At 42.2% G+C, this 23,344-nt stretch overlaps 1 protein-coding gene across 1 annotated transcript; it reads left to right on the top strand.

The window, feature by feature from the left end:
• Positions 1 to 8,868: 8,868 nt before the first annotated feature.
• On the top strand, positions 8,869 to 15,295 carry RFK (riboflavin kinase). Its single transcript, XM_019965553.2, has 4 exons — positions 8,869 to 9,181; positions 10,104 to 10,255; positions 12,315 to 12,417; positions 13,174 to 15,295. The coding sequence occupies exons 1-4, from the start codon at positions 9,100 to 9,102 to the stop codon at positions 13,302 to 13,304; spliced, it is 468 nt and encodes a 155-aa protein (XP_019821112.2). The 5' UTR covers positions 8,869 to 9,099; the 3' UTR covers positions 13,305 to 15,295.
• The last annotated feature ends 8,049 nt before the right edge of the window (positions 15,296 to 23,344 follow it).

Genomic DNA, 23,344 nt, shown 5'->3' with positions numbered 1-23,344 from the left:
AAGGCAGATTAAAATGAGAAAAACAAACAGAAGTTTACTAACATGGATAACTCCTGTATACATGGGAGTTCTGGGGGTAAAGGGGTAGGAGAGTTTCAGAGAAAAGGAGAAATTTGACAAGAGAATCAGTATGGGGGATTTGAGGGTAGAGTGGAGAGGTAGCTGGCATAGAAGTGAAGGCAGAAGTGGTCCTAAAATCTTATTTTGCAGAGAGTAATTTTAGTTTACTGATGATGTTGGGATGCTTTTAAATAAACGTTCCACTGAACTCTGGAGATTTTTGAGTTATTGTACTCCAGTTCAATTTTAAGAAAATTAAGTTTGGAGATTTCAAAAATTCCCTATAGTGGTCACTGATACTCTAAATTGCCTTTGGTCATATTGGCCCATTTAGTTAGAAATATGCATGAAGAAGGGCCATGGATTTTAAACATAAAATTGGCCTGAGTCCCTGTGTGTGGCTGCCCTCAAAATACTTACATAACTGGAAACCCCCATCCTAGAGATTTTCCCTTTAGAACAAAGGACAATTCTCAAATGGCTTAAGCAACTTACAGCACAAATGGCTCAATTTAAACAGCTTGTAAGCTAACCCCAGCCAGTTTTAAGAAGACAGGTTGGTTTGGTGGGAGCCAGGCCAGAGACTTTTTTTCAGCCGTCTCCAAAAGACAGCCATTCCAAAGGAATAGGTCAAATCTGAAAAATCCTGGCCATTCTTCAGAAACAGTTTCAGAGAAACAACCCCTGATTTCGATGAATGGCCAGGACTAGCCAGTTTCAGTGAATCAGTCTGATCGCAAAATCAGAGCAAAGTGCCAAATGAATACTCTAATATAGAACAAGGCCCTAACCAGAACAGAGAAACCTTTGAATATATTCTGAGTAAAACCTGGAGAGGTAAAACCTGAGTAAAGCAAAGAGGGCGCAAACTCAGATCCAGGAGAAAAACCTTCAACTCTAGGGCCTGTGAGAAAGCGGTGAGTGGCAGTGGCTCAATTGTGGTCATCAGAACTGCGTGCTCACCAGCCCCAGAGCTATCAGGAGTCTTTTTTTCTTTGGCTGCATTGGGTCTTCCTTGCTGTGCGCAGGCTTTCTCTAGTTGTGGCCTGGGCTACTCTTCGTTTTGGTGTGAAGGTGTCTCTTTTTGCACAGCACAGGCTCTAGGACACACAGGCTTCAGCTCTGCTGCACACAAGCTCAGTAGCTGAGTTCAAGGGCTCTATAGCACAGACTCAGGAGTTGTGATGCCTGGGGTTAGTTGCCCTGTGGCATGTGGGATCTTCCCAGACCAGGGATTGAACCTGTGTCGCCTGCATTTGGCAGGCAGATTCTTAACCACTGGATGACCAGAGAAGACCCCATCAAAAGTCTTTTGTGGTCTCCTACTAGTCACAAAAATGTTGACTTGAAATGAATAGACTACTAGATATTTCTCCAGCAAAGATGGGTCTATTTGGGATTAGCAGAGAATTGTATTTGGTGTTAGCAACCATTGTAAATCATGTACAAGTCCCCTACATAGAAAGGGAAGAAGAATGCTTTTATAGAGAGGAAAAGGAATTTTGGAAAAATGAAAGTGTTAGTCACTCAGTCATGTCCAACTCTTTGCAACCACATGGACTGTAGCTTACCAGACTCCTCTGTCCATGAAATTCTCCAGGCAAGAATACTGGAGTGGGTTGCCATTCCCTTCTCCAGGGGATCTTCCCTACTCAGGGATCCAACTGGGTCTCCTGCATTGCAGACAGATTCTTTACCGTGCAAGCCACCAAGGAAGCCTATATAGCAAATAAAGAGTCTATGGCTTTTTTTTGGCTGAGTTCTTGCCAGGGAAGGAGTCTTCTTCCAGTTGAGCTCTGCTATCTGCCCAGAGATAAGGAGTTCCCCCTTATGGTCTTCCAACTCTATTTGAGGTTTTTGTTTAATTTTTTATACTTCTAAGTTTTGCAATTCTGAATGAAGCTACTATAAACATATAAACATAAATGTGCAGGGTTTGTGTGGATATAAGTTTTCAGCTCATTGGATAAATACCAAAACCGTTGGATCATACAGGAAGATTATGTTCACCTTTGTAGGAAACTGCCGAACTGTCTTCCAAACTGGCTGTACCATTTTGCATTCCTGGCAGCAATGAATGAAAGTTCCTGAAGTTCCACAACCTTGTCAGCATTTAGTATTGTCTGTGTTAGGGTTTTAGCCATTCTAATAGGTAGTGGTATCTCATTGTTGTTTTAATTTGTAATTCATTAATGACATATGATGTTGCATGTCTTCAAATATGTACTTGACATCTTTATAGATTCTTTGGTGAGGTTCTGTCCAGACTATTTGTCCATTTTTAAAAACTGGGTTGTTTTCTTATTGTTGAGTTTTAAGAGTTCTTTAAATTCACTTTTTAATTGTTCATTGTTTAATTATGGTGGGCCCTCTCTTTTTCCTTCACAAGTCTCTCTAGTTCTGCTCCCGCTTGATTCCCCACTGTGCTCTCTCTTCCTGTTGAAAGTAAACTCAACAGCAGAGAAGTATGCTCTTTGCCTACTGCAGAGGCAATGATGCTGCCAGTGGAGCTCATAGGGCAAATCGAAAAGCATATTTCTAACATTTCTTTGGCTAAAAGTTTGGAGCTTCATAAAGACACACAGACATACACACTCTAGATTTACATCTGAAAATGCTATAGCATATTTTTATAGTCAAAGGAGTGGGAAAAGCAATAAATCCATTAGGTCAGGGGTCCCCAGCATCCGTGATCTATTGCCTGATGATCTGAGGTGGAGCTTATGTAATGATAATAGAAATAAAGTGCACAGTAAGTGTTATGTGCTTGAATCATCCTGAAACCATCCCCCATCCCTGGTCTGTGGAAAACGTTTCTTCCACAAAACCAGTCCCTGGTGCCAAAAAGGTTGGGGATCACTGCTTTAGGCTACAGAATAATCACCAGAATTGTTTCAAGCATATTCTTTGGCCACTGAAGTGGGGTGTGTGTGTGTGTAGTGGGGTGTCTCTGACTAGACTAGCCTATAAAGTACTTGAGGGGAGTCCTTAGAGATAAAATCCAGATGGTAAATTGAAGGGGACCCTTGAAAGGCTATTTTATTCTGTTGTACCAAGGAGCCATTGAGGGCTATTGAGTAGCAGTAGAAAAGAGTTAGGCTTTTGCTTTTCATATCCTGTGCTGATAACACAGTATTTAGGCATAGTAATTGACATGTCAACACACAGTTTAAAAAACTGGAGCCCAAATGCCGCATCTTAGAAATTCTCCAAGTCTCCCTTTCCCTCTTTTTAAATTGGGGTTAATGCTTTACTCCAAAGCTGATATGAGGGTTACGTGAAATACTGTCAGAAGTACTTATTACCCATTTCATTAAGACCACTCCTCCTCATTTATCCCGACTCATTTAATTATTCTACTTCATTTAATTGTCACACTTCTTGTAATGTTGAAGGAGTAGGACCCATCATATATCCTTTCCCAGGCTCTGATCTCTAGGCTTTTCTTTTTTTTTTAATTAATTTATTTTTAACTGAAGGATAATTGCCTTACTACATTGTGCTGGTTTCTACCATGCATCAATAAGAACCAGCCATAGGCATACATATGTCCCCTCCCTTCTGAACTTCTCGCCCACGTTCCATCCCATCCTATCACTCTAGTAGTCACAGAGCCCCAGTTTGAGTTTTTGGAGTCATACAGCAAATCCCCACTGGCTATCTATTTTACATATGGTAATGTATCTCATTGTAAAAGCCCCTGATGCTGGGAGGGATTGGGGGCAGGAGGAAAAGGGGACGACAGAGGATGAGATAGCTGGATTGCATCACCGACTCAATGGATGTGAGTTGAGTGAACTCCAGGAGTCGGTGATGGACAGGGAGGTCTGGCGTGCTGCGATTCACGGGGTCGCAAAGAGTTGGACACGACTGAGCGACTGAACTGAACTGAATGTATCTGTTTCCATACTACTCTCTCCATTTGTCCCACCCTGTCCTTCTCTGACTGTGTCCACAAATCTGTTCTCTATGTCTGTATCTCCATTGCCGCCCTGCAGATTTGTTCATCAGTACCATCTTTCTAGATTCCATATATATGTGCTAATATACCATATTTGTTTTCCTCTTTCTGACTTACTGTATTCTGTATACTAGGCTCTAGGTTAATCTACCTTATTAGAACTGACTCAAATGTATTCTTTTATGGTTGAGGAAAAATATCAATAACCTCAGATATGCAGATGACACCACCCTTATGGCAGAAAGTGAAGAAGAACTAAAGAGCTCTTGATGAAGGTGAAAGAGGAAAGTGAAAAAGTTGACTTAAAGCTCAACATTCAGAAAACTAAGATCATGGCATCTGGTCCCATCACTTCATGGCAAATAGATGGGGAAACAGTGTCAGACTTTATTTTTCTGGGCTCCAAAATTACTGCAGATGGTGATTGCAGCCAGGAAATTAAGAGACACTTACTCCTTGAAAGGAAAGTTATGACCAACCTACATAGCACATTGAAAAGCAGAGACATTACTTTGCCAACAAAGATCTGTCTAGTCAAGGCTATGGTTTTTCCAGTGGCCATGTATGGATGTGAGAGTTGGACTATAAAGAAAGCTGAGTGCAAAAGAATTGATGCTTTTGAACTGTGGTGTTGGAGAAGACTCTTGAGAGTCCCTTGGACTGCAAGGAGATCCAACCAGTCCATCCTAAAGGAAATGAGTCCTGAATATTCATTGGAAGGACTGATGCTGAAGCTGAAACTCCAATATTTTGGCTACCTGATGCGAAGAGCTGACTCATTAGAAAAGACCTTGATTCTGGGAAAGATTGAGGGCAGGAGGAGAAGGGGACGACAGAGAATGAGACGGTTGGATGGCATCACCAACTCAATGGACATGGGTTTGGGTGAACTCCATGAGTTGGCAATGGACAGGGAGGCCTGGTGTGCTGCAGTTCATGGGGTCACAAAGAGTCGGACATGACTGAGTGACTGAACTGAATTGAATATTGCATTGTATATATGTACCATTCATATTTATCCATTCATCTGTTGATGGACACCTAGGTTGCCTCCAGGTCCTAGCTATTGTAACTAGTGCTGCAATGAACATTGGGCTACATGTATCTTTTTCAATTATGGTTTTCTCAGGTTGCATGTCCAGTAGTGGAATTGTTGGGGTATATGGTAGTTTTATTTCTAGTTTTTAAAGGAATCTCCACACTGTCTTCCATAGTGGCTATATCAATTTACATTCCCACCAACAGTGCAGGAGGAGTCCCTTTTCTCCACACCCTCTCCTGCATTTATTGTTTGCAGGTGTTTTGGTGATGGCCACTTTGACAGACATGAGGTGATATTTCATTGTAGCTTTGACTTGCATTTCTCTGATAATGAGTGATGTTGAGTATCTTTTCATGTGTTTATTAGCCATTTGTATGTCTTCTTTGGAGAAATGTCTGCTTAGGTCTTCTGCCCACTTTTTGATTGGGTTGTTTGTTTTTCTGGTATTGAGTTGCACGAGCTGCTGTGCAACTATCTAGGCTTTTCTTATTTAGTGTATCACTGATAAAGATGCTCCTGCCATTGTTGCTGTTAGGCCAGGCAGTTGTTGTTAACATAGTTTGTTAAGTGCAGTGCACACATTATCTCACTTAAAAGCCACAAAATTATTAATATTCCCATTTAGTTGATAAGAACACTGAGACTCAGACAGAGGGTTTTGCCCAAAGTCACCCAGCAATTAAATGAGGCAGAGCCTGCATTCAAACCCTGGCTTATCTAGCTCTAGCTCCTACACACTTCACCATTAACTGCACAAAATGCCTTTTATGTGCAGGCTTCTCCCACTAGCTACTTTCCAAGCACTTTATCAGGACTTCATTGGCCTATTTACAGCATAGAATGCTATGTTATCAGGCTTCCCAATAGGTCTCCCCCACTAAACTGAGTCTTCTGAGGGCTGTCTTTGTCTCAGACACTTTTGTTCCCCAAGCACCCTGTATTGTGCTTGGTGAACACTGGGCTCATTAATTCATTCCTTCTGCAGATACTTACAAAATGTTTGCTATAAAGCAGGTGCTATGCAGGAAGAGGAGAAAGGGACAACAGAGGACGAGATGTTTGAATGGCATTATTGACTCAATGGACATGAGTTTAAGCAAACTCCGGGACATGGTGAAGGACAGGGAAGCCTAGCATGCTGCAGTCCACAGAGTCACAAAGAGTCAAACACAGCTGAGTGACTGAACAACAACACAGGTGTATTGCTAGTGTTAGGTAAATAAAACAGTGATACCAACAAAGACCCCTTTGGTACTGTCAACTTAAAGAATATTCAACCTAAAACTTGAGTTATGTTATGTTTGGTGGGAGTTTTTAGGACTTCAAGCCCAAAAGGCAGCATCTCAAGTAACCTTGAGAGAACTGCTCTGTGGAAGTGAGGGGTGGGGGAGTCAAGGTTATACAGAAGTTTTGCAACAAAGGGCAGTTACTCCAAAGGTCAAAAGATTATTGTTAATTAAGGAAAACCAGGTATCTCAAGTTCATAAATTCAGTGCTTTTCTATGTATGAGACTATGCAAGAGTCTGGGCTCACTGAAATCATTCCTTTGATAAGCACCTCAGCTATCTGGGGCCAATATTCTATAGTTTCACATCCTGCATTCGGTCAGCGCTCACCAGTAGGTAGTGGCTACAGTCTGATGGTTACTAGATAGCAGGCATTCTTTCCTTCCAGAGTTCCCTCAGGGCTCACCAGCTCACTTTGGAGGGCTATAATCTCTAATGATGTGACATACTTTGTTTACTGATTTGGCGGGCAATAACCCATTTCTCAGTACCAATATAGGGAGAAGATAATTGGAACACAGGGTAAGCATATTGTCACCTTGCTTATTTAACTTATATGCAGAGTACATGATGAGAAACGCTGGACTGGAAGAAGTTGGAATCAAGATTGCCAGGAGAAATATCAATAACCTCAGATATGCAGATGACACCACCCTATCGCAGAAAGTGAAGAGGAACTAAAAAGCCTCTTGATCAAAGTGAAAGTGGAGAGTGAAAAGGTTGGCTTAAAGCTCAACATTCAGAAAATGAAGATCATGGCATCCGGTCCCATCACTTCATGGGAAACAGATGGGGAAACAGTGGAAACAGTGTCAGACTTTATTTTTTGGGACTCCAAAATCACTGCAGATGGTGACTGCAGCCATGAAATTAAAAGACCCTTACTCCTTGGAAGGAAAGTTAGGACCAACCTAGATAGAGTATTCAAAAGCAGAGACATTACTTTGCCAACAAAGGTGTCTAGTCAAGGCTATGGTTTTTCCAGTGGTCATGTATGGATGTGAGAGTTGGACTGTGAAGAAGGCTGAGCGCAGAACAATTGATGAGTTTAAACTGTGGTGTTGGAGAAGACTCTTGAGAGTCCCTTGGACTGCAAGGAGATCCAACCAGTCCATTCTGAAGGAGATCAGCCCTGGGATTTCTTTGGAAGGAATGATGCTAAAGCTGAAACTCCAGTACTTTGGCCACCTCATGTGAAGAGTTGACTCATTGGAAAAGACTCTGATGCTGGGAGGGATTGGGGGCAGGAGGAGAAGGGGATGACAGAGGATGAGATGGCTGGATGGCATCACTGACTCGATGGACGTGGGTCTGGGTGAACTCTGGGAGTTGGTGATGGACAGGGAGGCCTGGCGTGCTGTGATTCATGGGGTCGCAAAGAGTAGGACACGACTGAGCGACTGAACTGAACTGAAAGTAAAATGATGACTATATAAAGTTTGGACAGAATTTCATACACGTTTGTAGAGAAAAGTAAGAGAACAATTAAAACTTCTATCTCAAGAATAAGAGGATGTGTCTTGTGAGCAACCCAGAAACTATTTCCAGAGGTAATGTTTATAGTTCCAAGAGTCTGAAGGCCCAGAAAATTGCAGTTCGGTAGAGATCAAGTCTTTATCAAGCTTTTAAAGTTCCTCAGAGAGACCAGGAGATCAAGAGGGAGAGTGGGTAGACAGCCCTGTCCTTACCAAAAAAATTGCATCGCTGTAACCTTCCGCTAGTCTCTGGGATTGCAGGTTTACAGATCAGGGCACACTCCCTGGAGCTTGAAGAAGTGAAGTGAAGTGAAGTCGCTCAGTCGTGTCCGACTCTTTGGGACCCCATGGACTGTAGCCTACCAGGCTCCTCTGTCCATGAGATTCCAGGCAATAGTACTGAAGTGGATTGCCTTTTCCTTCTCGAGCTTATCTTCCCGACCCAGGGATGGAACCCAGGTCTCCATGCTGATGGAACCGCATTGTAGACAGACGCTTTACCGTCTGAGCCACCAGGGTAACTTCAGATCGTGGACAAGTGGTCTAGAGAAGAGGATCACTTCCGGTAGGTAGTCGTGAAAACCCCAATGAAGAGGTGATTTCCGAGTTGAAATCTTTGAGGTTTATAAAGTGTTTAAAGAGCGACTGATTGATGAAGAGCAATCTAGCAGTTGTCAAGGCGCTAAAGAAAGTTTCTCTTTGGCGTCAAATCATAATGAAAAGGAAAAGGGGGGAAGAAACACTTAGGAGTGTCCGAGAATAGTGCTTTTCACAGCCCTGAGGCTGAAAAAAACGTGTCTCTGCCTCAGATCCCAACGCCAGGGATACACCCGAGGAAGGGCAAAGCAGCCATTCCCCATCTACGGCTGGGGGCGGGGCTACGGAAGCCGAACGGGCGCAGGGGCGCTCTGCTGGAACAGTGTGCGCAGGCCCGGGGCACTCGGTGGGCTGGGGTGCCTCCGGCGCCGGCCCGCCTCTGCCGCGCTCCCCGCCCACACCCGTACTTAGTTCCGCAGTCGCCGGCTTCCCGGAGCCCAGACGCAGCCTCTGAGTCGTCCGGTACCTTCTGTTGGGTCAGCGGGCGTGAGACTCTCGCGGCGGCGTGTAGTCCGCACCGCTCGGCCGTTGGGCACCCTTCCGCTCGCCCGCCCGGCGGGCCGGCCGAGCTCCCTCACGTGTCTCCCGGCTGGTCCGGGGGTCAGGGCACCGCCTCCACGGCGGCCCCGCCGGACTCGAGGTCGGGGCCGCAGCCCGAACCTGAAGCGGACGGCGTCATGAGGCAGCTGCCATACTTCTGCCGCGGCCAAGTGGTGCGGGGCTTCGGCCGCGGCTCCAAGCAGTTGGGCATCCCTACAGGTGAGCGCAGGAGAGCGCGGAGTCCCCGAACCGCCCTTGGCTGGGTCACCTGGGAGCGGAGCTGGGACATCAGCCGGGGGAGCTCCAAGCTGGGTCGTGGGACTACGGGCAGGGATGACACTTTCCTCCACCCAGGTACCCCTTTGTTGAGGCAGAAGACCTTTGGTCGGGCTGATGGAGCGCGTCCTTGCTCGTGGCTCAGAGCTCACCCGGCTTGTGGTGTGGTGACCTCAGAAAGCTGAAGCTGAGTTTCAGGATCCCCCTTTCCCGCCTCCCAGTCCAGCTGTGATCAAGCCGCCAGGCGTGGCGCCTCTTTTCCCCTTTAGAAAATGTAATGTGGGCCAGATAGGCTAAATTCTTAAGCCAGCAATATGGTTTTCTTTCTTTAAATACGTTAGTAAATTGTGTCCAAATGACGACACAGGCACTTGAATGAGAACCAGGTATCATTTTGATCTTTCTACCTTAGTTTTCGTAGTTAGGACCTTGAAGGTATGCTTAATCATCCTTAAAAGTACATTCCCGGGCTGCCTTTAGGCCTGTTAAAGTAGTCTTTGAGCTTGGGGCCTAGGCATGTGTATTTCAAAAAATAAGAATCTTCTCAAGAGATTCTGAGCCTCTTTAAGAAAGACCAGGGCTAAAAATCCAGCTGTTCCTGTATTTGTTTTCTTCTCCTACTGTGAGACTTTACATTTTTTGATACACTTATATAACCTGGTACCTTACACACTTATAATATGGTACTTTTTTCCTAACCAGTTGGTATGAAGAAGAGAAAGAAATCCTAGCCAGAGTATGAAATGATGGTATTAATAGTCTTAGAGTCCTAGGAATCTTGTTTGATGATTTAGAGTAGGCTTTCATGTGACTTATAAATATTGAATATGAAACTCTAAACAGCATATTTTCTTCTATTGTTTAGCTAACTTTCCTGAACAAGTAGTAGATAATCTTCCAGCTGATATATCTACTGGCATTTATTATGGTTGGGCCAGTGTTGGAAATGGAGATGTCCATAAGATGGTGGTGAGCATAGGATGGAACCCATACTACAAGAATACAAAAAAATCCATGGTAAGAATTGTATTTCACTCCATAAATGAGGATGAGATGATGATTTGGAATAATACACAGGTAGAACTCATCAGTGGTGATCACAACAGTAATCCAGATTCTAGAATTTTGGCAGTGTATCTGAAGGGTTTAAAAGTGAAGTATTTAGTTACTATTTGAATGGAATAACTTTTCCATCCTTTCACTTTCAAGCTGTTTGTGTCTTTGGATCCAAAGTGAGTCTCTTATAAGGTATAGTTGGATTTTGTATATTTTTAACTAGGCTGCTAATCTCTGACTTTTGGTTGGAGAGTTTAATCCATTTACATTTCAAATAATTACTAGTAAGGAGGGACTTTTGCTATTTTACTTGTTTTTTTTAATATGCCTTCCAGCTTTTTTGTCCATTGGTTCTTCGATTACGGCCTTGTTTTAGCTGATTTTTTTTGTAGTAACACGTGTTGATCCCTTCTTATTTCCTTCTGTGTATTTTCTATAGATATTTTCTTTGTGTATACCATGGGGACTGCATTTAACATCCTAAAGTTATAAAAATCCATTTTGAATTTATACCAAATTGGTAGTATACCAAAACTCACAGATTATGTCATTGTGTACCCAATAACATAGATTAATTTTATAAATTACAGAGAAAATAGAAAGTGGAATCACAAACCAAACTATAATAATTAAATTTTATAACTGCCTGTCTATTTACCTTTATTAGAAATAAAAGTGAAATAAAGTTGAGTTTGCCACAGTTAATGTAGGTCATTTACCCTTTAATTATTGCTCACTCTGTTAGGGCTTCCCAGGAGGCACAGTGGTAAAGAATCTGCCTGCAATGCAGGAGACCCAGGTTCAATCCCTGAGTTGGGAAGATTCCCTGGAGAAGGAAATGGCAACCCACTCCAGTATTCTTGCCTGGATAATCCCTTGGACAGAGGAGAATGGCAGGCTATAGTCCATGGGGTCGCAAAGAGTCGGACATGACTTCAGCGACTGAGCATGCACGCACCCTGTTAAGGTGGAACTGCTCACTCTATGAATGGTGCTTTCTGATAAAATTGCAGAATGATGCTTTTTCTCATCTTTCAGCCCCCTTTGAGGTTATACATATTCTCCTGTTCTTATCATCAAATTTACACAGCTTTAGTGCATAATCTTCTAGATATGGCTGAATCTTTTGGTCATCTAAATTTCTCTTTGAAGGGTTTATAGAAATCTGTCACAGTTGGAAAGCTAGCTGAAAAAGTACTGGCGTAAGCAGTAGAAGTGGTCCAGGACTACTTAACGTTATGCTCAATGGTCCTCTTATTTTTCAGGATTAAGGGTGTGTTGGCATAGATAAAGAAAAGAATTGATGAAAGAATACAAAATATTTTTCTGTGGAGTGAGGGAGGAAATGAAAGGAAGGGGAAGCTATCCCATGACTAATTTTTCTTATTTAGCTACTCAGATAACAGAACTGTTATTACAGAGCCAGTTAAGGAGTGCCTTCTGTAGTTAGGAGAAACTTAGTTTTCCATTGGTAGGAGGTTCATTTTAGATTTTTTCTTTTTCCTTTTCTTTGCTGATAACAGATGTACATGATGTACCTGTTGAAGTCTTTACTCCTTTTTTAAAAAATGGGATTGTCTGTCTTACTGACTGAAAGTTCTTAATATATTCTGGATCCAGTTCTTTTGTTGGAACTGTGTATGACAAATGTCTACTGTGTTGCTTTTTTTTTTTTAATTTCATTAATGGAATGGTGTCTTTTGAGAAAGAGTTTCTTTGTTCATTACCTCTTTGATGTATTTGCTCAGTTTTTTTGCCTTAAGAGTCTTATTTTGTTGCGTGTTAACTTTTTCTAAAAACAGCAAATCACACCGGATTTGTGAGATAGCATCTACCTTACTCAGTTATAATGTTTACCTGTAAGGTCAGGGTCAAGAACAGGAGCAATGGAAGAGTTTAGAAAAAACTGCATGTATATTTTAATCTGTCTTTAAAAATTTAAGGAAGGTTGATTGTTTCATTTCAGTGACCCCACCGTAAAAATAAAGATACATTCAATTTTAACATCTTTTAACTGTAGGAAACTCATATCATGCATACTTTCAAAGAGGACTTCTATGGGGAAATCCTCAAAGTGGCCATTGTTGGCTACCTCAGACCAGAAAAGAACTTTGATTCTTTAGGTAAGTTCTTTTTTAGATCTTCTTAGATATTGCTGCAGCCCCTTTTATTGCTTCTCCTAATAATAATCACGGCAGGACAGATTGTATTTGAGCATGTAATATGCCAGGCCTTGTTTTAAGAGCCTTACATGAATCAACTCACTTTATCCCCACAATGACCGCATGAAGTATTATTTAGTCTATTTTGCAGGTGAGGAAATTGTTAGAAAGGTTAAGTAGTTTGCCTGGGGTAACAGTAAGTGATGCAGCCTAGATTCAAACTGACTCTCTCTCTCCAACAGTATGAAGTTAGTGAAATATATTTCCTTTTGTATTTTAAGAACAAGTAAGAATTAATATTGTGAATAATGGGTGCTTAGCAGTACTTGAAGTGTAAGAAACAGTAAATCAGAACATTTAAACTAATTGGTGCTGAGTATCTTATTGTAGTGTGATAGTTTTAATTCTAATGTAGAGTTTCTTTTACAAGTGTAAATATTGAAGAGAACTGATAGTGTTTGTTTCATTTAGTATGTGACTTGTACCTTTTTGCTAATGCCTTTCTCTAAGTAATTGCAAGACGATTAGGGACATCCTTTATGTACCATTGACTTTTACTTAAGTCTAGAAGAAAGGATGAAACAAACATTACTGGGCACCTACCCTGTGCCAGGGACACTGCCAGCTTCTGAGATTTAAGGAGAAGCTGAACAAAGAAGTAGTAAAAAGCACAGCAGCAGTTTTTCATTGTCTTTACCTGGTATATTCTCTCCGCAGAGGCACTTATTTCAGCAATTCAAGGTGATATCGAAGAAGCTAAGAAACGACTAGATTTACCAGAACATTTGAAACTCAAAGAAGACAAATTCTTCCAGGTTCCTAAAAGCAAGATAATGAATGGCCACTGATGGAAAAATCATCTTATTTATTCATTCACTGTTTTCTAATATTTTACTGCTCATAACTCTGCAGTCTCATCTTGGTTATATTTTAAAAAACATTTTCGTACAGCTGTGAATTAATTTAAATAGTGCAATGTAGTTACCATATTATGTTCCAACTGTTCAATTAAACCCATCATGTCACAGTACTAAAAAAGTTTATTTTAAAAAAATCAAGATTTTTATGTAATATGTTGATTAAAATATACCACTAGAAAGGTCTTAAGTATCTTATAATGGAAATGAAATATGTATAAATATGGTTAACAGGCAGGTCATTAGTTTGAGATGAGAACAGTAATTCTCATGGTAAAATTCTAGCATGCGTGTACTTGTATAGCATGCTCTGCTCATCAGAAAGCTTATAAAAGTAACTGTATTAAGCAGAGGTTTGACAGTTCATTATAAACCTAAGGGGAAAATCCAGACTTCATATTTTTTATATTTTGGGCATTTATGTATTATTAAAGACATGAAGACTGGTGAAATTTCATTTTAATTAGTCATTTCCTTTAAGGCCTCAAATCATTGTACTGTGTTCCATTTTTCGTTGCAGCTGCCTCAGTTCTAATTGGTCTAGACTCCCTGCCTTTTATTTGTTTGTTTTTCTTTTAAAACAGTAAAATGGGTCTTTTTCATATCTCTAGGTCTCATTTTTGTGTTGTATAGCACTTCTCTCTTTTTAGGAGTAGGTATTCTTCAACATTTTTCTTTAACCTTTGTTTCCTGTAAACAATGGTCAACATCAGTTTTTCCATTTACAAAATGTAGAGTTTCATCTGCATCTGTATCTGCCATTCCACCCCTTCACTATATGAACAGTGGTGAAGCTGCATCTCTTGTATTTAAGAAAAAAACACCCCAAAACTTCATCTTTAGGTTTTCTCAAAGTTTAAATGAACACACAGCTGTTCATTTATATATACCAGTTTCCTAATGTAAGATACTTATTCCCGCCGCCGCCCCCCCCCCCCCCCCCCCCCCGCCAGAGAAAAAAACTTAAGAGCCAACTGAACTGTGAAGTAGAAAGTTACTTATTTTTAATGTGATTTTATGTTCCTGAGCAAATACAAACTGTTGTAGTTGTGTGCACACATTGTAATTTAAGGCTAAAGAGTGCTTGTGGTTGGGCGGAAGGCATAAATAATAAAGTTTCAGTTAAATAATGTTCATGCTATGCATTTCTTCCTCTTGCTGACTACTAGGAAATGATTCTTAGCCATTTAAGACTTCTGTTTATATCGGCAGAACAAAAACAGATATTTGGGATATTTAGGAAATTGAGACTACAGATTGTTTTGGTTTTTGTAGCACATTGTAATATTGTCCACTTTAACACCAAATTTGGGGAGGGGATTGGGGGCAGAGTATCTAAATGGTAATTTTAAAGATAACTCATCATAAAATCATTTTCTCCTAATCTGTATAAATGAGAGAACTGATTGGAACAAAGCTGTTTATATAATATTTACAGAAACATCTAAAGCTAATGTTGGAGAAGGGGGAAGCATGCGTAAAAGCAGTTGGGTTGTTTTTCATTTTGATGTATGAATTTATGGCAAACAATGTAGTCTGTGTCTTTTTCATTTCTTTATAGAAATACTTAGGAGATGTAATTTAATGTTAGGAATCCTATACTTGAAAGAAGCCTCAATTATCAGTGGCTCTTTGAAACACAGTTAAAAACAACATGGAAAGTGTAAAAACATTTGTGTTTGAATAGCTTGCTGCTGGTTATGTCTTCATTAAGTGTAAAAATTGTTTGATATTGTCACCTTATGTCTTGTTAAATAACTAGCTTCTGAAAATCATATAGTGTGTGGTTTAGAAGTTAGTTAATAGTGTCTACATTTTTTTTAAGTTTTATATTAAGTATTTATACATTATAAGAAATTGCAGTAGGGCCTTTTTCGATTAGTCAATGTTTTCAGGCCTTGAAATAAATCTTGACCAAGTGATGTTTCTTCTTTTTCTCTGTGTCAGTTTGGTTTGTCTGTGTGAATTCCTGATTTGTTGGTTGATGGTTATTGGTTACTGTAAGGTGGTTAGAGGCCCTGAATAGTGAGTTACAGGCAACAGTTACAGGGAGAACCTGGTGAGCAGCAGCGGTTCTACAACCAGAGGCCTTGCCTTTAAGGGGCCCTGTAAGTAGGTCTGGATGCTTCCCTGATGGCTCAGCGGTAAAGGATCTACCTGCAGTGCAGGAGACATGAGTTCGATCCTGGGTTGGAAAAATCCCCTGGAAGAGGAAATGGCAACCCACTCCAGTATTCTTGCCTAGAAAATCCCATGGACAGAGGAGCCTGGTGGGCTACAGTCTGTGGGGTTGGAAAGTCTGACACGACTGAACACACACGCACTCAAGTAGGTCTGAGTATCTTTCCATGTCTTCTGCTTCAAAACAGTTCTGTAACCCTCATGACTTGCCATCAACCCCACCGCAGTGAATTGGGACTCTTGCCTATCTCTACTATATGCAGAAATTCACAGATGCTCTTTGAACACTTCATCACCAGTGCTGTCAATTATGGAGGCTTAAAGGCTTGCAGTTAGAGCTCTTTACATGGTTCTGATCAGGGAGATGTAAGCAGTAGTCTACTTGGAATTTATGAGGACAGCTCCGCTTTCCCTGGTGAAAGTGCTAGCCTTTTCCTGTTCTCTTCCTTGGAAAACGGACAGGGGCTGGTAGAGGAGAAGCAATCTGACCTTCAGGGACTGAACTAGGAAAGAAATCTACCTTGTAGAAAGAGATGCCATCATAAGCAAGAGTTTGCAAAAACAAAGTTACAAAATAAGCTCTACAAAGATGATGGATATAGGGATTATCAGATACTGAACTTGAAATCATTGTTAAAGAAGAGTGTCAAAAATGGGGAAATAACAAAGTTCTATTAAAAACCAGGCAGATTTAAGAGTTGTCAAAACAATTTATATTGATGAAAAAATAATTGAAATTTAAAGCTCAGCAGACAGCTTAAGTACAGCATAGATACTGAGCTATGAGATCTGAGTCTGACTGCTCTCATATATTGTATGTACACTCCAAATTCACCTCTCGCGCTCTTTGTGATGTGGCTGGGACTTAACATTTCTTTGAAGTTGGCTTCCTTTTGGGTCAAGTCATACATGGAGGTTGAGCCCAAGCTTGTGTCACAAGTAACTCAGCCCTTGGACCTACAGTCTGCTTACCTCCCCTGTTCCTGAGTATGTATTTGGGATAGACATACATACCTGACCACTGAAAGAATCCCCATTTTCATGCCCTGACCATAACAAGGGCCAAGTAGAAGTTGGAATAGTAAACCACATCTGCTATATCTTGGGAAATTGCCAAGTGCCATCATTAAAAATACAGAAAGATTCAAGATAAAGTCTCCTATCTTCTGAGGACTTCTTGGTGGTCCAGTGAATAAGACCTGTGATCCCCATGCAGGGGGCCCAGGTCCGATCCTTGGTCAGTGAACCAAGATCCCACGTACTGCAACTAAGCTCAAGTGCCACAACTACCGGGTGTGCATACTGCCCCTGGAGAAGCCTGCGTGCCGCAGTGAAAAACCCAGCGCAGGCGAGAGGTTCGCATCTGTTCAGGCTGTGCAGAAACTTGATGGGTCTTGGGAAGTGACTGTATTATCAAAATTGTCAGGTGATGACCTCAGCTGCAGCTGTTGTACAAGATATATAAAACATCTCAACATTTCTAAGGATTGGTGAATGAACACAACACAACATAATGGAGAAAAATCAGTATTTTAAAAATAACAGTGGAGAGCTATGTTGAATGATGGTATGCAACGTACAAAAGTTTATAGGATGTAACTAATGCTATCAAAATATTACAGCTTTAAATACAAAGAAAAGAAAGATCAATGACCTAAGCTTTGATGTGTTAATGTAGTTCATCCTCAGTTTAAAAAAAAAAGTACCACTCTGTTGATAATGGCTACGCATGTGAGGGAGGGGAGTATATGGGGAATTTCTGTTCCTTCCTGTCAATTTTGTTGTAAACCTATGCTAAGTGCTAAGTCATTTCAGTCATTCCGACTCTGTGCGACCCCACAGACGGCAGCCCATCAGGCTCCCCCATCCCTGGGATTCTCCAGGCAAGAACACTGGAGTGGGTTGCCATTTCCTTCTCCAATGCATGAAAGTAAAAAGTGAAAGTGAAATCGCTCAGTCGTATCCAACTACTGCTTAAAAAACAGGGAGGGGCCTCAAAAAATTAATATGCAGGGTAGATGTTTTTGGCAAAACTTTTGTTTCAGTTTTATATATGTCTATATATTATATATGTGTGTATGTTTGGTGGATTGTGATGCAAAATGTTATTTTTTAGATCAAAAATTTTGCATATCACTGTAGTTAAATTATACGGGCAAATAAGAACACAGATTAACGTAAATCCGTGGTCTGGGAAGATTTCACATTGCCTCAGGTATTGAGCTTGTGCTCTTGAGCTGATCCATGCTCTGCAACAAGAGAAGCCACTGCAAAGAGAAGCCTCCACACTGCAACTGCAGAGTAGCCCCTATTCGTCACAGAGAAAGCCCACATGCAATAAGGAAGACCCATTGCAACCGCCCCCCCCAAATAAAAGGAAAAAAGACCCCAGTGAGCTCTCTCACTGTCTTTCCACTATGTGAGGATATAATGAGAAGTGGACAGTCTGCAAACTGGAAGAGGGTCTCACAGGAGGACTGGACCATACTGGCTCTATGATCTCAGACTTCCAGACTTCAGAACTGTGAGAAATAAATTTCTGTTGTCCCTGAGTCATCCCGTCTATGATATTTTGCAGAGTAGCCTGAGCAAACTAAGCCAGAAACCCTGATGTGAAACAAAGTAGATGACCTCTTCCCTCCCCTCTCCCCTTCTTCCTCTACCTCTTGTTCAGGCTCTCCTCCTCTCCCGCCTCTGTCTTCCCCCTTCTCTTCTTCTCTTTTCTCTATCTCTAATGGAAACAGGTATGAGCAGTTGAATTGAGAGCAAAGAAGATACAAAGGCATCATCTGTAACATTTCTGTTTGGAACTAGATATGAAATGCCCCAGGGCTTCCCTGGTGGCTCAGACTGTAAAGAATCCACCTGCAATGCAGGAGGCCAGTGTTTGATCCCAGGGTCAGGAAGATCCCCTGGAGAAGGGAATGGCTACCCTCTCCAGTATTGATGCCTGGAGAATCGCAGGGACAGAGGAACCTGGTGGGCTACAGTCTATGGGGTTGCAAGGAGTCAGAGATGACTGAGCGACTAAGCAAGCACACACGCACACATGAAATGACCCCTAGGGTATTAGTCTTAATAGAAGTTATTAAGGTTAATGCTCCAAACCAGTACTAGTTACTCTGGACAATGGGGAGGGCATAGCTGCCGAGGGGTGTGCAGGAAAGGGGTTGTTGCTAGTCCCTGTACATTTAAGAGTCTTGTGTGCTTACCATTGCTGTGCAGAGTGGAGCCTCATCTTAGGAAGAAGTTAGGTTGTAAAGTCAGCAAGCATGGCCAAAAGGCGGATACAGAGGTCAAAAGGACCCAAAAAATTTTTTGGCCACGTGGCTTGCAGGATCTTGGTTCCCTGACCAGCGACATTTGCAGTGGAAGTGTGGGATCTTAACCACTGGACCATCGGGAAGTCCCAGAAAACTTATCTTTAAATTTCTAAAACCTAAGTTGTTTGGTAATGCAAACCTAATTTAATTCTTTTGTGTCTCTCTGCATTTTGGCCACAGACTCTCTACTCTGGGATAGCAGAGGTTGAGTTTGAACAGGCCCTGGTGGCTTAGAGGGTAAAGAATTTTCCTGTATTGCTAAAGACCTGGGTTGGGAAGATCCCTTGCATGGCAATCCCCTGCAGGCAAGAATACTCCAGCATTCTTACCTGGAGAATCCCCAAGGACAGAAGAGCCTGGCAGGCCACAGTCCATAGGGTCACAAAGAGTTGGACACAAGTGAGCAACTAAGCACAGCACTGTTCCATCTTTTATATTTCCCATAGCAGACAGCCTCACAGTTACCATCTCAGCTGGGAATCTGTTTGTAAGTAGCAAATGGATTCTGGCTGATTTAGGCTGGAAAGGAATTTATTGGAAGGATGATGGGTAGTTCAGGGAACAGATGGGAAAGCTGGAAACTGGGTGGGAAAAGGGGACCTCTGAGCAAAGGGAACCTCAAAGCAGGGCCAGAATGACCACAAAGAGCTCGTTCACTGAGGGCAGTGCCACTGCTGCTGAGTAGGGAGGTCACAACTTCCCATCAAACGCCAGCAGACCCTTGCCCTCCACACAGCTACCTGGCTCTGTTGCCCTAGAAACCAATGTTTATATGTTAGGATCAGACAGGCCGAGCTTCAGCCGCGTGCCCATGTGTTAGCTGCAAAACGGGCTGGAAAACAGTACTGGCTATTTCAGCTTCTCTGAGGAACTTTGCTAGTGAGCCTCACAGTGGGAAATAAATTCCCTAATATATTTATCATATATATATATATATATATATATTTATCAGAAGGGGTTCTGATGCTGTGCCTGTGTGTGCTCAGTCATGTCCAACTCTTTGCAACCCCGTGGACTGTAGCTTGTCAGGCTCCTCTGTCCATGGAATTCTCCAGGCAAGAATACTGGAGTGGGTTGCCTTGCCCTTCTCCAGGAATCTTCCCAACCCAGGGATTGAACCTGCATCTCCTGCTTTGGCAGGCAGGTTCTTTACCAGCAGCGCCACCTGGGAAGCTTCTGATACTGGGCATTAAAAAAAAAAAAAAAAGACAAATATCCACTACTGTTATCTAATTCTGAAGGAAATGATCTTAGTATATGCCATCCATCCTCTCCTTCAGCCACTCTGAACAGCATTCTTTATATTAAATTAGAATGTTTCAGAGATACTGATGAAAACTTTTGTTTTATTGAAAGAAGAAAAAGTGATCCACAGTATCTCCCTTTTTATCTTGATTTGCAGGCTGCTAGCCCAGGGCTAGTGTTCAATCACAGTACCTATAATTGTCTAGAACCCTAATTTTCAAAATGTTCTCCAAAGAGCTGCAGAGCCTAGTGGAAGTACCCTGGGCAATGGGCAAGCCAGGGGACCTCTGCCCCTTTCTGCTCTCCTTATTTTAAGGCAGCACTCTCAACTGTCTGGTGGAAACTGCGGTTGATTAAAGGCCTCCATTGCTAAGAAATAGTTAACTTCTGCTTGGATGGATTAACCTACTCACACCCTCCTCCCTCAGGGTTCACGTCCTCGATTTCCATGTCAACAATTTCATTTGTGTAAAAGACAGCACTGCAAGCACTTTTCTGGAAGCAGATGGATATAAATCCTAGGTGAGTCACTCCTTCTGGGGCTTCGAGAGGATTCCCTGGTGTAGGTTCTGCCTTGGTTCCATGTAAACAAAATACCTGCTTCTAACTAGGAGTCACACATGGGAATTCCAGGTTAATCTCAGGTCTCTTTTAGGCCTCTTTGAGCTTCAAAATATTTTCTACCATTGTCCAGGGAGTTGTTTTGCTTACAGATTTGCTTATATTTCAAATGAATTAAAGGCTTCCCATCCATGACAGTATGTCTGTCAAATGAAGTGTTTTTTTTTTTTTTTCTCACATCTATCTCCTGAATCTGACAAAATGTAATACTAATACTCTGAGATTTCCACCATATTCCAAAAACAGGATTTCCCCCTAGCTCTTCGTCTAACTAGCTAGGCCTATTCTCTGTTGTTTCCTATTGCTTTGGTTTGAATACTTTTTTGAAGTTTTAGAAGATAGAAGGAAGTGTTATCTTGGATTCTCTGCCCCTTTTGAAAGTTTATTTTCTTCATTTTTTTTCAAACAGTCTTGCAAAGGTATGGCTAATGTGAAATATCACTGCAACAATTTAACTACACGAAGGAGATCATGTTCTTTGTAAGAATATACTTTTAAAAGTCAAGCATAGATAACTAAGCACACACTGAACATTCAAAAGAAGAGTAAGGTCCCCACGTTCCTCTGTAGAGATTCAGATGGGAGTGGTTACGTTCTCTCCATCTCATCTATTGCCCAGTGGTAAACTACAGTGATTGTACCCCCAGGAGCTTCGATGTATCTTAACTCACATCACTTCATTGTTCCTCACAAGAAGTCTGAGGCATCCTGCTAGGTGTTACTGTAACTACACTTCAGATGAAGAAATTGGAAGTCAAAAGTAAACTCACACCCACTTGAACTGTGTTGGCAGAAGATTTCAGAGCTGAGTGTGGAACCCAGGTCATCACCCATTACAGGTGGGAATAAGTCTTAGTAGACTCAGGCTTAGCCTCCCAGTCCTGGAGGAGTTGAGTATATGGGAGTCTGGGAGCGATGGATGGTGGAGTGGTAGGTGAGCACAATCCCCAGGCCCATCCGTTAGCAGCTTTATTTTTAAAAAGTTATTTTTTAAATTGGAGTACAATTGCCTTACAATGTTATGTCAGTTTCTGCGGTACCACATCATGAATCAACTACCATGCTCATACTTAGTCATTCAGTTCTATCTGACTCTCTGCGACTGTTTGGAGCCCACCAGGCTCCTTTGTCCATGGGGTTTTTCAGGCAATAATCCTGGAGTAGGTTGCCATTTCCTCCTCCATGGCATCTTCCCAACTCAGGCATCCAACCTGCATCTCCTGGGTCTACTGCATTGCTGGCAGATTCTTTACTGCTGAGCTATTGGGGAAGCCCCTGAATCAGCTATATGTATATATCTATCCCCTCCCTCTTGAGCCTCCCTCCCACCTCCACTCCCATCCCACTCCTGTAAGTCGTCACAGAGCACTGAGCTGAGCTCCCTGTGAGTTTGAGTTTTCGCACGACATGGCAGCTTAGTCTTTGCTTGTCTCTTTCCTCTACTAGCTGGAGTGTTTTAGACACAGGATAGAACTAGCAATGCTGAGATCAACCTTTTAGTTGAGGTAGTAAAAAGGCAGAAAGTTCACAAACACATAAGTCTTCATTCCATCACATATGGACCCTCCATGGCAAGCTCATGTTCCCTAGTAATCCCCAGACTCTGCTTATCCCGGACGCCAAGCCTCTGATAATTCTCTTCCTTTCCCTCCACTTACCCATAGCCCATCCATCTGTAAAATGATGTGAATATGAAGCCTTTCTTTTCATCTTGCTTTTAGAAGAGCTTGCCAAGCAGAAAGTCTCTGTAATAGATGATGCTAAATCTCCCATATTTCAATACTAAATCCTAGGAAATCTAGGCCATGCTAAAAGAATGTGAAACTGTTCTGCCCACCACCCGTCTTCTACTTATGGGGGAGTGAAGTTGAAGAGGGGAAGAGGGAATGTTCCTTTGGAGATAAATAGCAGTGTACTCTGTCTGTAGCCCCTTCAAGTGTATCCAATGGAGAGCCTGTGGGCCCTCAGTTAGGAAGTGGGACATAAAAATTGTATGTATGAGAAGCTGTAGCTGGATTGGCCTTAGCCAACAGGGCAGAGAGAAGGGGGCACTTTCTTCCTCAGTGGAGGGGAGAGGGTAAGGGGCAAAGGTGCCTGCTTCCCATGGACCAGAAATGCAGATGTGGCTGGTTGTTGTGTTCAGTTGCTCCGTCATGTCCGACTCTGTGATCCCAGGGACTGCAGCACGCCAGGCTTCCCTGTCCTTCACTATCTCCCAAGCTTACTCAAGCTCATATCCATTGAGTCGGTGGTGCCATCCAACCACCTCATCCTCTGTTGCCCTTTTCTCCTCCTTCCCTCAGTCTTTCCCAGCCCACTCTTTTCCAGTGAGTTGGCTCTTGACCTCAGGCAGCCAAAGTATTGGAGCTTCAGCTTCAGCATTAGTCCTTCCAGTGAATATTCAGGGTTGATTCCCTTGAGGATTGACTGGTTTGACCTCCTTGCTGTCCAACAGACTCTCAAGAATCTTCTCCAGCACCACAATTCAAAAGCATCGGTTCTTCATAACTCAGCCTTCTTTATGGTCCAGCTCTCACATCTGTCCATGACTACTGGAAAAACCATAGCTCTGACTATATGGACCTTTGTCGGCTGGAACCA

Source organism: Bos indicus, chromosome 8 (assembly GCF_029378745.1).
Source record: "Bos indicus isolate NIAB-ARS_2022 breed Sahiwal x Tharparkar chromosome 8, NIAB-ARS_B.indTharparkar_mat_pri_1.0, whole genome shotgun sequence".
Taxonomy (NCBI): Eukaryota; Metazoa; Chordata; class Mammalia; order Artiodactyla; family Bovidae; genus Bos; species Bos indicus.
The sequence above is the reverse complement of the archived record's forward strand: the minus strand, read 5'-3'. Positions and strand labels throughout refer to the sequence as shown.

Bases quoted from the DNA above. Each gene is read 5' to 3' on its own strand.
- RFK (XM_019965553.2), top strand. From the start codon at position 9,100: ATGAGGCAGCTGCCATACTTCTGCCGCGGCCAAGTGGTGCGGGGCTTC. The intron at 9,182-10,103 runs GTGAGCGCAGGA...TCTATTGTTTAG, and splicing joins GCAGTTGGGCATCCCTACAG to CTAACTTTCCTGAACAAGTA. The intron at 12,418-13,173 runs GTAAGTTCTTTT...TTCTCTCCGCAG, and splicing joins AAAGAACTTTGATTCTTTAG to AGGCACTTATTTCAGCAATT.